Source organism: Scomber scombrus, chromosome 3, assembly GCF_963691925.1.
Source record: "Scomber scombrus chromosome 3, fScoSco1.1, whole genome shotgun sequence".
Taxonomy (NCBI): Eukaryota; Metazoa; Chordata; class Actinopteri; order Scombriformes; family Scombridae; genus Scomber; species Scomber scombrus.
Window position 1 is genome coordinate 10,236,497 of NC_084972.1, and position 14,986 is coordinate 10,251,482.

General features: G+C 40.3%; 1 protein-coding gene across 2 annotated transcripts; it reads left to right on the top strand.

Moving 5' to 3' along the window:
* The first annotated feature begins 1,239 nt into the window (after positions 1–1,239).
* Positions 1,240–14,617, top strand: trpc4apa (transient receptor potential cation channel, subfamily C, member 4 associated protein a). 2 transcript variants are annotated; one of them, XM_062415812.1, is made up of 18 exons: positions 1,240–1,366; positions 3,793–3,921; positions 4,039–4,155; positions 5,235–5,292; positions 5,400–5,455; positions 5,632–5,760; positions 7,127–7,328; positions 7,439–7,624; positions 7,716–7,858; positions 7,950–8,081; positions 8,200–8,258; positions 8,351–8,536; positions 8,667–8,757; positions 8,851–8,991; positions 9,145–9,256; positions 9,639–9,751; positions 9,886–10,092; positions 11,708–14,617. In XM_062415812.1, exons 1-18 carry the CDS (start codon positions 1,241–1,243, stop codon positions 11,843–11,845), a joined length of 2,325 nt encoding a protein of 774 aa, XP_062271796.1. In that variant the 5' UTR covers position 1,240; the 3' UTR covers positions 11,846–14,617. The 2 variants fall into 2 exon arrangements, with proteins under 2 accessions (XP_062271796.1, XP_062271797.1); XM_062415813.1 differs by having other exon boundaries at positions 7,130–7,328.
* The last annotated feature ends 369 nt before the right edge of the window (positions 14,618–14,986 follow it).

Genomic DNA, 14,986 nt, shown 5'->3' on the forward strand with positions numbered 1-14,986 from the left:
ACAACATCTTTGAAGGTGCATACTGCCACCTACTGTATCGATGTGTGTAAAATCATGGCATTATATCATCTGAATACTGATTGGTCTATAGAAAATTGAATATAAAATAAAATAATATAAATAAATACATACATAGATAAATACATAAATAAACAAATACCAAACACTATTTCCTAATCCCACTTGTATTATATAGCCCATCAAGCCCTTTCTGATGACCCTGCAGTTCTGTCCTGTGCTCAGTAGTGATTTTAAACTTCATTCCTGCTCAGCATGTCTCATATACTATATTTCTTATATCTCCCTCTTTGAATTAGGCTATTTATGTATATGTATATGTGTTTGTGTGTGTGTGTATACAGGGTGTCCATAAAGTCTCTTTACAATTTAACACATTTACTACAAAAGCAAATGAATAGACAAATATGTGGAAATGTAATCATTTAATACACCTCTATATGGGCACCATTAGTTGCACAAAGCACATCAAGACGGTTCTCCATTTCTTGCCATGTTCGCTGCAGCATAGCCTCATCAATGGTGCCAATGGTATCAGTGATCTTTTGCTTCAGGTTGTTGATGTCCCGTATCTTTGTTCGATACATGATACACAAATGCAATGTGATTAAAAACTTTAATAACCACTGAGTACATAGAACAAATCTGATTAACATATCTCATCAATTGCTTTTGTAATTAATTTTTTAAATTGTAAAGAGACTTTGTGGACACCCTGTATATATGTATTGATATGTGTGTGTGTGTGTGTGTGTGTGTGTGTGTGTGTGTGTGTGTGTGTGTGTGTGTGTGTGTGTGTGTGTGTGTGTGTGTACTACAAATTACAGTGTGTGGTCATGAGTATTAAACCACTAACAGATTGCATTGACTTTTCCCTATTAAATATAACATGGAGTCAAAATCCTACATGTCCGAGCCTTAATCTTTTAATGATCACCTCCTCTTTGCTGTCATGATATCCTTCTTTAAACTGTTTAACATGAACTGACTTATTTGTAAATTATAATAATGTCTCCCTTTATTCTCTGTATCCCAATCTTCAGCCAGGTGTTAATTATGGCTCTCTAATTAATGGTTGCGCCTCTACCCTACAATAAGCTACTTTTATCACTCTGTTGTCATTATATGCTCCTCTGCCAGCAGATGCCGCTTAATTACCTCCAATAATTCATCAAAGCCTACCACTTCCTGGCCGAGCTCTTCAGTTCAGGAAGAAGAAACGATGGCGACGCTTCTGGGGTCCGAGTCCCCTTGTATTGGAGGAAGACGGAGAAATTGCAGTAGCAATATCATTACAAAGTTCACGGCCAGTAAAATTACTGGCCAGGGTTTCAGTCGAGGGACACAGGTAAGAGAAACGACGCATGTTTTTGGCTGTAAAGACGTCTGAAAGTTGGTCGTTTGAGACCGGGGACTTGCGCCGCTTATGTTGCCTGAAAACGAAGACGCTTTCCCGGACATTTGATTCCAGGTGTAGTCGCTCCCTTCAGTTTCAGCTTTACAGCTACCTACGATATTATGGGACATTTTATTGAATGTTAACGTTAAATCTCAACACCATGGAGTTCTGGATAATAATATTTGCTCGCTGACAAACCAAATAATGTCAGCAGGATAACAAATGTATGTAGCAAGCTCCGCTTCAGCTGGGTCTTTTGTTGTTAGCTTACGCTAGCTTAGCATTACAGGCCAGGATGACTACGATATACAAAACGCCTCGAATCATTAGTTTGACGGGTTGTTATTGTGTCATTGGGGTATTTTGGTGTCGGTGCTACTAAAGTGTTCGTAGGTCAGATTCTGGAAGCGCTGAAATAACGTAATTAACGACAGTAACGATTGCTAATGTCAGTCAGCTAAGCCAGCTGAACAGCTCAGGAGATTACGTAACGACACACTAACCACAATAACTATCGTTTCCATAAATGGACACAACCCCGTGTTTGGACTACTGACCACGTTTGTTTTTATTCCCACACTAGCAGACGTTTGCACGATATTTGTAACTTTGGACAGCATTGTGCAGTTAGATTTGATGCAACGCTAACATTAGTCTACGTCAACTGTGTTGACTGTGATCAGTGTTAATGGACGTCGCACCTGTCCTGACATTTAAATACCAGCAGCCTCAGTGCATGTGTCCCTATCGCCCACTGAGTCACCCTTAGCTTGAGTGAGTATATTGTAAAGCTAAGAAAACCATTTATTCCAGTGTATCTCTAATATTGCGTCACTTTATGAAGTGTTTTTCATTCACTGACAGAAGTACAGTGAGTATCTGCACTTTCTGTCTGATACTGCTAGTCCTCATAACACTGAAAATGTCCAGTCTGACAAGTTTAACTGAAATGCCAGAATGTGAACATTGTCTAAAACACACCTGAGTTAAAGTCAGTGCTGCTGTCACATCAGACAAATGAAAACACAAGAAACATCCTTCAAACAGGCAACTTCTGTCTGTTTGTAAAACAGCTTGAGAACCAGTCCGGGCATCAAATATCTTCACTCTGCCTTACTGTCAAATATGAATGCATAATAAGCTTGATTGGTAGTTTTACAAATATGAATGAAATGAAATGTCATTAAGTGATTCTTTTCAATCATCCAAGCAGGTTGTAGCCTTCACAGAGCTGCAGTGGATGTCAATTTGTAATTTGCATTGAAAGCAAAGTTCCCAGTTTTCCTTTGGTGGGTTGCCTCTGATGTTTTGGGCCTATGTTTATCAATATCTGGATCTACTGATGATTATTGCTGAGTTGCAGAATTTTTGTTTCCTCTTGTGATTTTTATAATAATTTTTATCCCCATCCTATCGACAGTCGAACATGGTGCACTGCAGGTTTGGCTTTAAATAATGTACACAGTGTTGGGCGGTATACCGGTTTTAATTTCCCTTACAATATGAATGTTTCATATGCTGTCATACTGGTGCATATCTGAAATAATTGCTGTAACTCTTCAATAAGGAGCAAAATATATAATAACAATGAAGAGCGCTACTTCAGGGTGAGGTGGGTAGAGTTTATTGAGAGGGCGCCCTATTAACTGTGTAAGCTTATAACTAACAATTCAACTTTTATAGTAACAGTTAATAACCCAGTAACGTAATCTCTTTAACAGGACTAAACACCATGACACAAACAATGTGTGGCACAAACTATTTGTAAGACTAATAATTGTACGTTTACAAAAGTACACTGCTGAACGGCATGCTGGGTACAGCTTGCTAGTTAGCCAGGTAGCTCTGTTATACAGTTACACTGTTTTCGGGGCAACTTCCATCAGCCTCCTACTGCTTTAGAAATAAACATGATTTTTACATCAGTTGCTTCAAAAATTTCAAAAGACATGAATTTTAATTAAAGTAAACACAGGAACTAGCCACCTGTAGCAGCATTATGAATAACTGCATAAGGAACTACATGTGTAATCACAGTGATAAAAGTTTTCTTTTAGTTTTCTATTCCCTTCGTTTCCGTATATGACCTGAGGTGTGGTTAGAAACCAGTCTCAACCCTGACTATTCTCTGGGGCCTTTTCTGTTTAAAGTCAAACCCCTTTTTCTTGGAAGGAGAGTTATCTGTTTGTATTTCTACCACATAAAATGTGCCATTTAAGCCTAAATCTGTTACGAATTGTCCTGCAGATTTCAGCCTGACAGCAGCACATACAGGCACAAAATCCAGACCCTTAAAACCATTTTGAACTCCTGATACAAAATATTAATTTCCACAGTGTTTATTGTACTAATTTGCCTCTGATTGTGTGCTGCAGCTCCCAGGAGGCCTGCTCCAGGAGAGAGATAAACGGGCCAAGTGGAATGGCATCCCTACTCTGCTGCAGAAGCTCTACGAGAGCAGCCATCCCAACAGTGACCTCTCCCACGCCCACAGCCTTCTCAAGGTATCCACACAGCACCAGTCCACTTTACGGCGTTACTGTTTTCTGCCACTTGTCACTGAACGGTTCACTTTAGGAGCCTGGGTGATGTAAAGTACATGCTGGCTCTCTTTTTGTCAGGTGTTATCATCCCAGCTCTCCATGGAGGCCATGTCTTTTGTCACGGAGGACAGGAAGACCGCTCAGGAATCCACCTTCCCCAACACATACACCTTTGACCTCTTTGGTGGAGTTGATGTAAGTTTGACATTCATGGTGCCCCACGCTGTTATTATTGGATTCAGACTCCGAAGCTTGTTACTCTCATATGTAGTGCAGCTCATACTGAGACAGTGTTGAAATACAAACAGTATTGACTAGGGGTTTGACGATACACTCAGCTCACGAGATGAGACGAGACGACACACAATATTGGGTTCAAGAGGACGAGAGACGAGATTTTAACACTTTAAGAAAACTTTAATGACGAAATATATGACTTGAAAAATTGCCATTTATTTGACTGAAATTCACAAAATGCAAAACAATGCAGGTGCTACTATGCCACTACAACTAATCATCTTTTAATAAATGTCACTTCAGTTCTACTTTCTAAGTATGAATTATCATATGCAGTATGCAATATGCAAGCACTGTAAAAATGTTCAGCCCCACCTAACCAAAACCCTTTCTCCACCCATAATATAGATAGATATTTTATAGATAGATCATTTTGGTATTTATGGAAATAACAACCATGAAGACCAACATTATATACAATCACAAATACCAAGTATGAAGAATAGACACAATTCTTGTATATAAATATAAATGAAATAAAGAATCAAATGATCACAAATTATAACATATTGCTAATAAAAACCACAGAAATAAAAGTAAATTACACATATCCTTTTAATTTGGTAGTGTGACTAATTTTACTTTTTGCATGATTAGGCTACCATAGCTGCGATTCCCCCATTACTCCTACCTCTCCTCATCTCCTACTACTGATTTGTGAGATCTTCTCAGCAGGTAGAAGCTGTTAATTCACAAACTAAAACGAGAGCACCAACTCTAACAAGGTTAATGATCCACATGGTGACATTATAAAGAGATGTGATGTGCAAATGAGCGATAGAAACCCCATCGTCTTTTTTTTTTTCCTGTCTTGCACACCCTGTGCCGCCCCCTGAATACTGCTTTGCGAGACAGCATTCACCTCGACAAGAAATATCGTAACTTTTTAATCTTGCGTGATCTCGTTGTACAAGATCTCGTCACCCCACTAGTATTGACCCATGAAACTGAATACTCATTTTCCTGTTTCCCTGAAGCTGCTTGTGGAGATCTTGATGAGACCCACGCTAACTATGCAGAAGAAAAAACCCAAAAGTAAGAAGGATTGACATCACATCTGTGCATAAGTCTGTTTCCATGATAATTGACTCGAATATGATGATGCGTTCTGATAATTAATGTACGTGTTTCTGTTCCCACAGTGAATGATGACTTGGTCAAGGACAGCCTTAGTGTTCTCTACAACTGCTGTATATGTGTAAGTATCCTATTACAATTTTAACGAAGAAATGTCAGAGGTACATCATACCTTGCTTCAGTTTAGTGCATAACTACAAGTATTTTCCTTGCAGGTTTGTGCTGTTAGATTGTCTCAAAACAGGAGTTATTTAATTGAATTTAATACTTCCAAATCTGTTCTTTCTTAATTTCCAGACAGAGGGGGTCACAAAGAGCCTGGCAGCGAGGGACGACTTTGTTCTGTTTCTCTTCACCCTGATGACAAACAAGAAGACCTTCCTACAGACTGCTACTCTAATTGAAGATATTCTCGGAGTGAAAAAGGTCAGAGTTACACTTGAATTAAGTTCTCAGCAGGAGCATGTAAACTTTCTTTATGGCCCTGTTGACTCCAGAGTTTAAAAGGCCAGTGAAATGACTTTGAAGTGAGGAGGGTGTGACACATTTGGCAAGCCAGTGATCGCCTTTAATAGTGATGAGTGTAAAAATCAGCCAAACTGATTACGTATCAGTTTTTTGTTTGTGCCTGACAGAGCTGCGAACACCATAATGTTACACTGATGCTTTAATTTTGGAATCACTCTGCTAAGATTCAATTTCTCTTTATTTTTTCACATTTCACATTTTAAAATGAGTCATAGTCTTTGCTTTGTTCTGTATTGTGAGAAATGTGAAATCTAACAGACTGATCAGCAAACATTGTCTGTTTTGCTTTCTTGTTACGCTCTCTTGAATGCAGACACATAATTATCTGTGATTTTGGAGGTGTTGCTAAATCTTTTAAATGTTTAAAATTATACCACTCCTGTAAGGTTTTGTGATGTTTATCTGTGGAAGGTTTGTTTACACTCTTAATTGTTGCTTGTGTGCCATATGAAATTTAAAGTTGCCCAATTCAACTCCGATATCTACACATGAGAGCTACATGGAGGTAGCACGAATGAAGCTACTTCTTGTGTTTTTGTCATAATTCTGGTTTGGGTTGTGTTAATTGGAGCAGTTGGAAAAAAAACCATCCTCTTCGTTTTTAGTAATTATGACAGATAGTTTATATTTTGTGATTTAGCAAAGATGTCTTGAGGCTTCTTTAAATGAAGTTACATTCTTCATAAGGAATGCATTGAAAAAAGCAGAAGGCAGTGAGTGTTCTTCAGGATTGCATTAAAAATGTTAAAATGTATCATGCGATATGAAGATCCTCTCCACATAATTATGCTTTACAGGAAGAGATACTAAATGGGAAAAAACCTTTCTCAATGTGAAATTAGCAAGTTAGCATGTTTCCTATCCTAAAAATATTTTGCTACATTGGAAAGATGAGATCTTTCATTCTACTGCCCCCCCCCCGAAAACTCGTATTGTAGCAGTAGAGTATTCAGTACGCAAAAACACTCATTTTCTTCTCTGTGACCATTTTCAAGAAGTCTACTCCAGCATTACAGTAACTTTGCTTCCCTTGTGTGGATTCATGGTAAATAACCACACTGGTCCATGAACGTGAATGTGTTAGTAACCTCATGTTAGCAGAATTTTTGTGTTTCTCACATGTTTGCATTGCTGAAATTTGTACTTACTCCACGGAAGTAAACTTGAGACAGTGTTTTGGCATTTGTAATTATTTCAAAATGGATCTTAACATAACCTCTGTTTACTTTCAGTATGGTAACAATCTGTTTTGTCTTTCATTAAGGAGATGATCCACTTAGAGGGCATCCCCAACCTGTCAGGTCTGGTCCAAAGCTTTGACCAACAACAGCTGGCCAACTTCTGCCGCATCCTGTCCGTCACCATCTCAGAGCCTGATGTTGGAAATGACGACAAGCACACTCTGTTGGCAAAAAATGCTCAGCAGAAACGTAATGCCAGCCCATCACGGGCGGAGGTCAACCAGGGTACGCTGCCTTCAGAATACAGAGCTCAAACACACCACATAATGTATTCTGTGCTATTGCGAAGAATGGTTGAGTAAACTGTGAACTAGCAAATCTTTCTTTTCCGACAGTAACTCTGCTGAATATCCCCGGCTTCATTGAGCGGCTGTGTAAGCTGGCCACCAGAAAGGTGTCTGAGGCCACAGGGGCTAACTTCCTGCAGGAGCTGGAGGACTGGTACACATGGTTGGACAACGCTCTGGTGCTTGACGCCCTCATGCAGATGGCGACTGAGGAGGCTGAGCAGAGCAGTACAGGTGAGAAAACAGTGTATCGTGCTGCTGGTTCCTCATGCTGCCTTAATCTTAACAACTTTTACTGAAAACCGTTTGTATTCCTAACCTTCAGAATCATCAGATGAGAGCTCCCTGGCCACCAGCCCTCTGAGACATCGACTGCCCCAGTCCATGAAGATCGTACACGAGATCATGTATAAAGTGGAAGTGCTGTATGTGCTGTGTGTCCTTCTCATGGGGCGGCAGAGAAACCAGGTACTTGACAGCAAACAGGTGTCTTCATTGAAGAGAATTTATGCTGGAACACTGTGTGTGTTAGTGACGTCTGTATTGTGTCTGTGCACAGGTCCACAAGATGCTGGCCGAGTTCCGTCTCATCCCAGGACTCAATAACCTGTTCGACAAACTAATTTGGAGGAAATACACCGCCTCAAATCATGTGGTGCACGGCCAGAACGAGAACTGCGACTGTAGTCCAGTATGAACTTTTAATACAACAATCTTGGAAAATGACTCAGAGCGATTAAATAAAACTTTTAAAAATGTAACACATATATTAACATTTTCTCTCTCGCTCTCGCTCTCTCATCGTGCAGGAAATATCATTCAAAATCCAGTTCTTGCGGTTACTCCAGAGTTTCAGTGACCATCATGAGTAAGTGACCTTTTAATTCAACTGCTGTGAATCTGACCTTTCCTTTTTATTTTATGTGGTGATTTTTTAAAAACCTGTCGCTTGTCTTTCAGGAACAAATACCTCCTGTTGAACAGCCAGGAGCTGAATGAACTGAGTGCCATATCCATGAAGGCTAACATCCCCGAGGTGGAAGCTCTGGTCAACACAGACAGAAGCCTAGTGTGTGACGGGAAGAAGGGCCTCCTCACGCGCCTCCTCACTGTCATGAAGAGGGAGCCCCCAGATTCGTCCTTTAGGTCAGCATCATGTAGGCCAAGAAGTTAAACATCCACGTATTGGGGCACCAGCCCCTCCACTATTTTAGAAAAGATTTGTCTGTAGTTCTTCAGTTTTTATGGCTTTGCTGATTTTCTGATGTGTGTGCAGATTCTGGCAGGCGAGGGCAGTGGAAAGCTTTCTCAGAGGAGCCACCTCCTATGCAGACCAAATGTTCCTTCTGAAGAGGGGACTGTTAGAGGTCAAATCAATAATAAAATCTTCAACAGATTTCATCCATGATGACCGTCCACTTTAAATGAATGGCTCACTTTCTCCTTTCTTCCCTCGACAGCATATCCTGTTCTGCATCATAGACAGTGGCTGTACTTCCAGAGATGTCCTGCAGAGCTACTTTGATCTGCTTGGAGAGCTCATGAAGTTCAACATTGATGCCTTCAAAAGATTCAACAAATACGTCAACACTGCAGAGAAGGTAGACAGCACTTGTGCACCCAATGTACCTTTTTTTTCTTTTTAAATAAAAAAAAAATCATACAGATATAGACTAACAAAATCAAATTGTACAGCTCTTTCCCAACTCTTGTGAACAAATGTGTGTAACATACATTGTGATTTCCTTTCACAGTTTCAGACATTCCTGACGCAGATCAACAGCTCTCTGGTGGACTCCAACATGCTGGTGCGCTGCATCGTCCTTTCATTGGACCGCTTTGAGAGCCAAACAGAAGATGTCAAAGGTGAACAGGAGTGGATTTTTTTTTTTTTAACACATTTAGACTAGTTCATTGGAGAACATTTGAAAAATCCACAACACATGATTTGTAATTTTTTTTTGCCTTTTTACTGTTCAGTTTTTATCATGTGTTCAATCTTGCTTTATGAAGCCCTGAGGAACTTTTTTGTGATTTAAAAAAAAAGTAAAGTTAAGCAAAATATTCTTTATTAAACAGGCGCTCATATTGTACAAAATGTAAAATGCAGTCATCCGTGAGTGACTAAAAGTACTGATGAAATGTATCTAAGCTGACAGTGATCCATAACAAACGATCGTGACCTGAAATTAATGTGCCATTCCAATATGAGGCTTTTTTAAGCACTGATTTGGTATTTTTACAACAGTGGTGGAGGTGCTGTCTGAATGCTGTCTGCTGTCCTACATGGCCAGAGTTGAAAACCGCCTCTCTTTCCTTTTCCGACTTATCAACATCATCAACGTACAGACGCTCACACAGGTATGTCTATCGCAATTAATAAACTGGACTCTTATTTTGATGTGAACTTACAGGAGTATCAGCTATATTTTACATTTAAATAGAGGCACTCATATTTTCTTCCTTTCTGCGTCTGTCCCGTCCCCTTCCTTTAGGAGAATGTGAGCTGTTTAAACACCAGTTTGGTCATCTTGATGCTGGCCAGAAGAAAGGCTAAACTGCCTTTCTATCTCAACGCCTTGCGTGAGAAGGAGTATGCTGAGAAGTATCCGGGCTGTCTGCTCAACAACTTCCACAACCTACTGCGCTTCTGGCAGCGTCACTACCTCAACAAGGACAAAGACAGCACCTGCCTGGAAAACGTGAGTAGCTTTCCTGTACACACCTGACGGCTTGAGTCCCCCAGGTGCGCCCGCGTCATGTTCTGGCTGCAAGATGATCAGGGCCACCCCAGTCAATGCTTGTTATCCCACCAGATGTGCCGCAGCGCATTTTTTAGAAGCATCCCAGAAACGGCTTCCTGCTCTGCACCGTTAAACAGATGCACCTAGTCTGTTTTTACAGAAGCTGCACAGAGCTAATCGAGCCAGGCAGGAAGTCAGACACATGATCAGTTTAGGGCATCCAATTATTTTCAAAATTAAACACCCTGTGCAGACTGCTGATTGTATATCACATCACTACATCAACTTTACGTTATAACCAGTGGCACCATGCCAGATGTCAGCAGGTCGGAGGATATTTGTCATCATGGACAATGAGAGGTTCATCTTTCAAGTGGAAAATCACAATATTATGTATATCACCACTGCTGCCACGGCTACCTCGGTCCCTGGCTTCCTCTCTTGATGGAGGTGTGGCTCTCTTCTCTCTGGCACTGATGGGGAAAAAAAGGCTCCGCTTCTGAAATGCTCCCGGTGGGGTATGACGCCGTAGGAGGGCGGAACAAAACAGTGTTACAGCCGCAACGTGTCATACGCATGCCCAGTAGAATCAGAGTGTGAGGCATCCGTAAATGTTTTCATTTACCCAAAGTCTAAACAAACTGCAAGTCGGCATGCTGTGAAAAACAGAGGCTAAGAGCGCTGCGTCACTGTGGCACATTTGTTGTGGGACTTGAATGCAATTTTGCAGCATTGGGTAAAACTATTTTTTTTAAATCTAAGAGATTATTTTAAAAATGCAAGAGTCACTTGGATCTTCAAAAATCTCCTTTCTTAAAGCGACACCACGCAGAAACAAGTCTGTAAGGATAGAGGAGATGTAAAAAAACAAAAAGGAAAGAAAGAAAAAATCCAACTTTCCTAAATCTTGCTTTTTGACGGAGAGGAGGGGGGGGGGGGGTGCAATTAGTAATATTTTTATTGTGGTAATGCAATTCAACAGTACAAGTAATGACTGATATTGTGAATTTATGATTAATTGAAGTGACACAACCCCCTTGGACTGAACATCTACTACAAATAATGAAGAATTATTCATTAACTAACATACTGTAATAAAATTCATGGATGATAGGAGTGTAATCTAGTGCCTGCCTGTTTGTAGCAGCTTCACTTAAGGTAATATAATCCAAATCCTCCACTGATGACAGTTTCATACTTTGCGCTACTTAGCTTTTCATTACAGATGCATTAAACAGTATTTTTATTTTAAAAGGAGCCAAGTGACTTACATGAAAAGAATCACTGGTAGTAAAAATGAGTGACGACCAGCTCTGCAGCTCTACACAGCATTTTGGCATTTTTTCCTTCATTGTTTTGGTCGTTAACAAAGTGTTCATCAATTTGATATAATCTCATCTGCTCATGGTAAAATTATCTTTAAACTTAAAATACTGTATATGTGAGAGTTAGTACTGATCCAACACAAGCATGTTAGATGAGCAGATACTGTGATCAGTGAGCTAATAAAGAAGCTGTCAATAAGAAGCAGTAAATGAGTTAGTGGTCTAATCGTGGTTTTCCCTCCTCTCAGAGCTCCTGTATCCCCTTCAGCTACTGGAAGGAGACGGTGTCAGTGCTGCTGGGCTCAGACAGGACTTCTCTTTGTGCCATAGCGAGCTACATTGACGAGCCCTTCATGGATCTGGACAGAGACCTGCTGGAAGATTGACCCTCAGCGTGTGCACTCAGTGTGCCGGGGACGGGACAGGTCAGGGGGTCACAGAGAGCACGGACACCCGAAGCCGGTGAGGACTCCGCTGAGCCATCCAGGCGTTTAGTGACTGCGTCATGGATGTAAAGACTCACTCGTCTGCTGTCTGCACCTTCGCATGGAGGCCATCATCACAGACGGGGGAAGGGGGACGTAATTTGCCTGGCTGTTGTCTTCTCACTAAGTAACTGTCCTCTCCTTCAAAGTTAGAGGGAGAGGTGTATGCTCACCCCAGATTGCCCACACGTTATGATAATAATAACAGACAATTTAAGGACATCGGGACGTGACACCTGCATTGGTTGTTTGCTTTAGGTGAAATTCAAATAGAGCCTTTTATATAACCTATACAAAAAATTCTATGAAAAAATATGTATGATTCAACAAATTATATGTTAGAAAAAAAGATTCTTTTCACACAGACTCGGTTCGGTAAATGGCCACAGATTGAACTATCACCCAGAGGTGCAGGTCAGTGGTGTGTCACAGGGCTGCCGGGAGTCACTGCCCTCACTCTCCCACTACCTACACACTTGCTGTCGACTCCACACTGCCTGGCCTGTTGGGGCAGGTGGTGGTGGCTAATGTTGGGAGTATTTGCAGGGGTCTTCTTAGTGAAACAGCATTTCCATCTAGTCCATCTGTGAGTCTATCTTATTAGGTGGTCATTGTTGATCGGTGCTTTCTGGCTCTACTCAGCACATTTAGGTTGCTCGTGGGCCGGTTGACACGTTTCACAGATCTTACGGGGCTCCTCTCACACCTCCAACCATCCACTCTGTCGTGGCTTCAGAAGCTTCACCCAGGGACCCGTTTCTTCTTTTTTTCTGGTTATTTTTGTTGATTCTTTTTTTTTTTTTTTTTGTCTCTTTTGAAAACAATGGCTTTTTAGCTCTGGATAAAACTGTAGAATAAAACATTGCACAGATGAAATTGTTTTTATTGTTTATTCTATTTTAACACATTTGTTTAAAAAAAAAACATCTTCATTTTGTAACAGAATTTGTATCCATGTTGTGAGAAATGCTTTGGGAAGAGAATAAACTATGCAGGTGCTAATGTTAAGATACCGCTTTCATTGTTCCAGTCCACACACAAAGTTTGTGTTTATGTCAATTAGCCTTCAGCCCAACATCATCATCATCATCATTACTGGATTGAAAGTGTTCAACTTTCTCTTGTCTGCTTATTTCTCAAAATCTGAGTTTCTGACTACAAACTGAGAACGACAATCTTTCTGTGTGATGGCTCTCTTTGCATGGTACCACTTGATCCATAGCTGCACGGCGGTGTTGATATGGCATCCGCAGCCTGAATATGTGCAGCTGTTTTGTGTAAATGGAGGATGCCGAGTGGAACAGATATCTGGTGTCTCAAATTAAACTGACCCAACCCGACACAAGTACAAACGAATGAGCTACCTCATATTTTATCCTGACACCGTACAGATCAAACCACTTCAAATGGCAAGTGTAGTGTACAGTTTTACTCCCAGCATGTCATGAGTCATAACACATGTTCATGTGAATGTATAAGGGCATTTCTACAGTTGGCCCCTGATGCCATGAGTTACTAGTGCTATGCCGCCTTTGGGATGCAAACACACACACACCTCCTTTACACTTTGAAAGCCTTTTATTTGCTTTAAAGCTGATTAACCAGAAATGTTTCCTCTTTTTTCTAGCTTTTGCAATCATACAGCATGTCTTAAATCTCTTAATGGTTGTGCACATACTTTAAATTAGTTCATCTTTTTGTGCTTTGCAGTGAAGTTAATGCAAGTGCACTTTACAAGTGCTTCTCTCTTACAAACTCTGTTTTCTTTGCTGGATCCCCGAGATGATGATTTGCTATTATTCTTGATAACATGATGTGATTTGACACAGGGTCTTGCTGCAGTGGTGTTAGTACCGATCGTGTGTTATCACTCCATTCATCCACCGCGGAGGTCAGTGAAGCTGTTGCTATGAAAACATGAATGTTGTGAGCCCTCTTCGGAGCAATTCTATAAACAATCTCTGAACCCTGACTGTAGCTTTTTGATCAGAATATCTGAGAGTGATCTTTATGTAGTGATCTAGTAAGCCTTAGATTTCATTCACTCGTTACTTTGTATAGAAAGATGATGAAACCTTACCCTCTTGGATAAGAACATGCTGCATAACGTTTAATATAGCACTCTGTTCTTCATTTTCGAGCCCTGATATTTTGGCTATCAACTATAGATTTATGAAATGTTTGGCATGATGAGAAAGATATTAGACACATTTTGCAACCAGTTCTAAACACACAGTTACTGCAGGTAGATGATTCCTTTTGAGAACTCCTTCAAAACCACTCAGACTTAAACATGATTGTATCTCACCTCAGCAAGAATTATCTTTTAGTCATGCTGACTGTGGATAATATTTATGGTATAAAATTAACATCTATTCATTCTTTTTTTTTTTAACAACCTGTATTGTGTTTTGTTTTTTTGAATAATGTGAAAATCTCTCATGGTCTTGTTTTAAAAATTCTACAGCACCTCTGCACACGTCTTGATCTCCTTCTAACCCTGTATGACCATCAAACAAAAGGAGAGGAGAATCATGTCTACGTTTCATATTCTACTATAACCACTTCTGTAACCAACTTTCACCTTCATGTTCCTCCTCTAATGCTGGTATTGATCTTCATTTTCCTTATTTAACAGCTGTTTGTCAAATTAATAATATAATAAATTCTTCTTTGGACCTTCTTTGTGGGATTTCTATCTTTATCACACATTCACACTGAAAAATAAAAATAAAAATAGTCGGATTTAAAGGTTAGAAAGTCTTTATTTGGGTGAGTCCACATGGTCGAGCACAGCTGTTGCAGCTGGCTGGCTGTGATATGTTTGGCCACAGCATTCAGTCTCGCATCATTCAGCAAGCTGAAATACACAAGACAGGGGTGTTTATTAGCAACCACATACACAGTGTCATAGAGTTACTCATGACCACACTGGAGATCACATGAGACGGCTATGTGAGGTCATCTTCAACAGGATTAAATCCAGTCTCTTCTAAGATTAGTTCTTGTTACGAAGCCCGCTGGCTTATTTTAACAAATACT

Excerpts from the sequence above, each read along its gene's own strand:
- trpc4apa (XM_062415812.1), top strand. The coding sequence starts at position 1,241 with ATGGCGACGCTTCTGGGGTCCGAGTCCCCTTGTATTGGAGGAAGACGG. Across the intron at positions 1,367-3,792 it reads GTTTCAGTCGAGGGACACAG|CTCCCAGGAGGCCTGCTCCA; the intron begins GTAAGAGAAACG and ends TGTGTGCTGCAG. Across the intron at positions 5,761-7,126 it reads ATATTCTCGGAGTGAAAAAG|GAGATGATCCACTTAGAGGG; the intron begins GTCAGAGTTACA and ends TCTTTCATTAAG.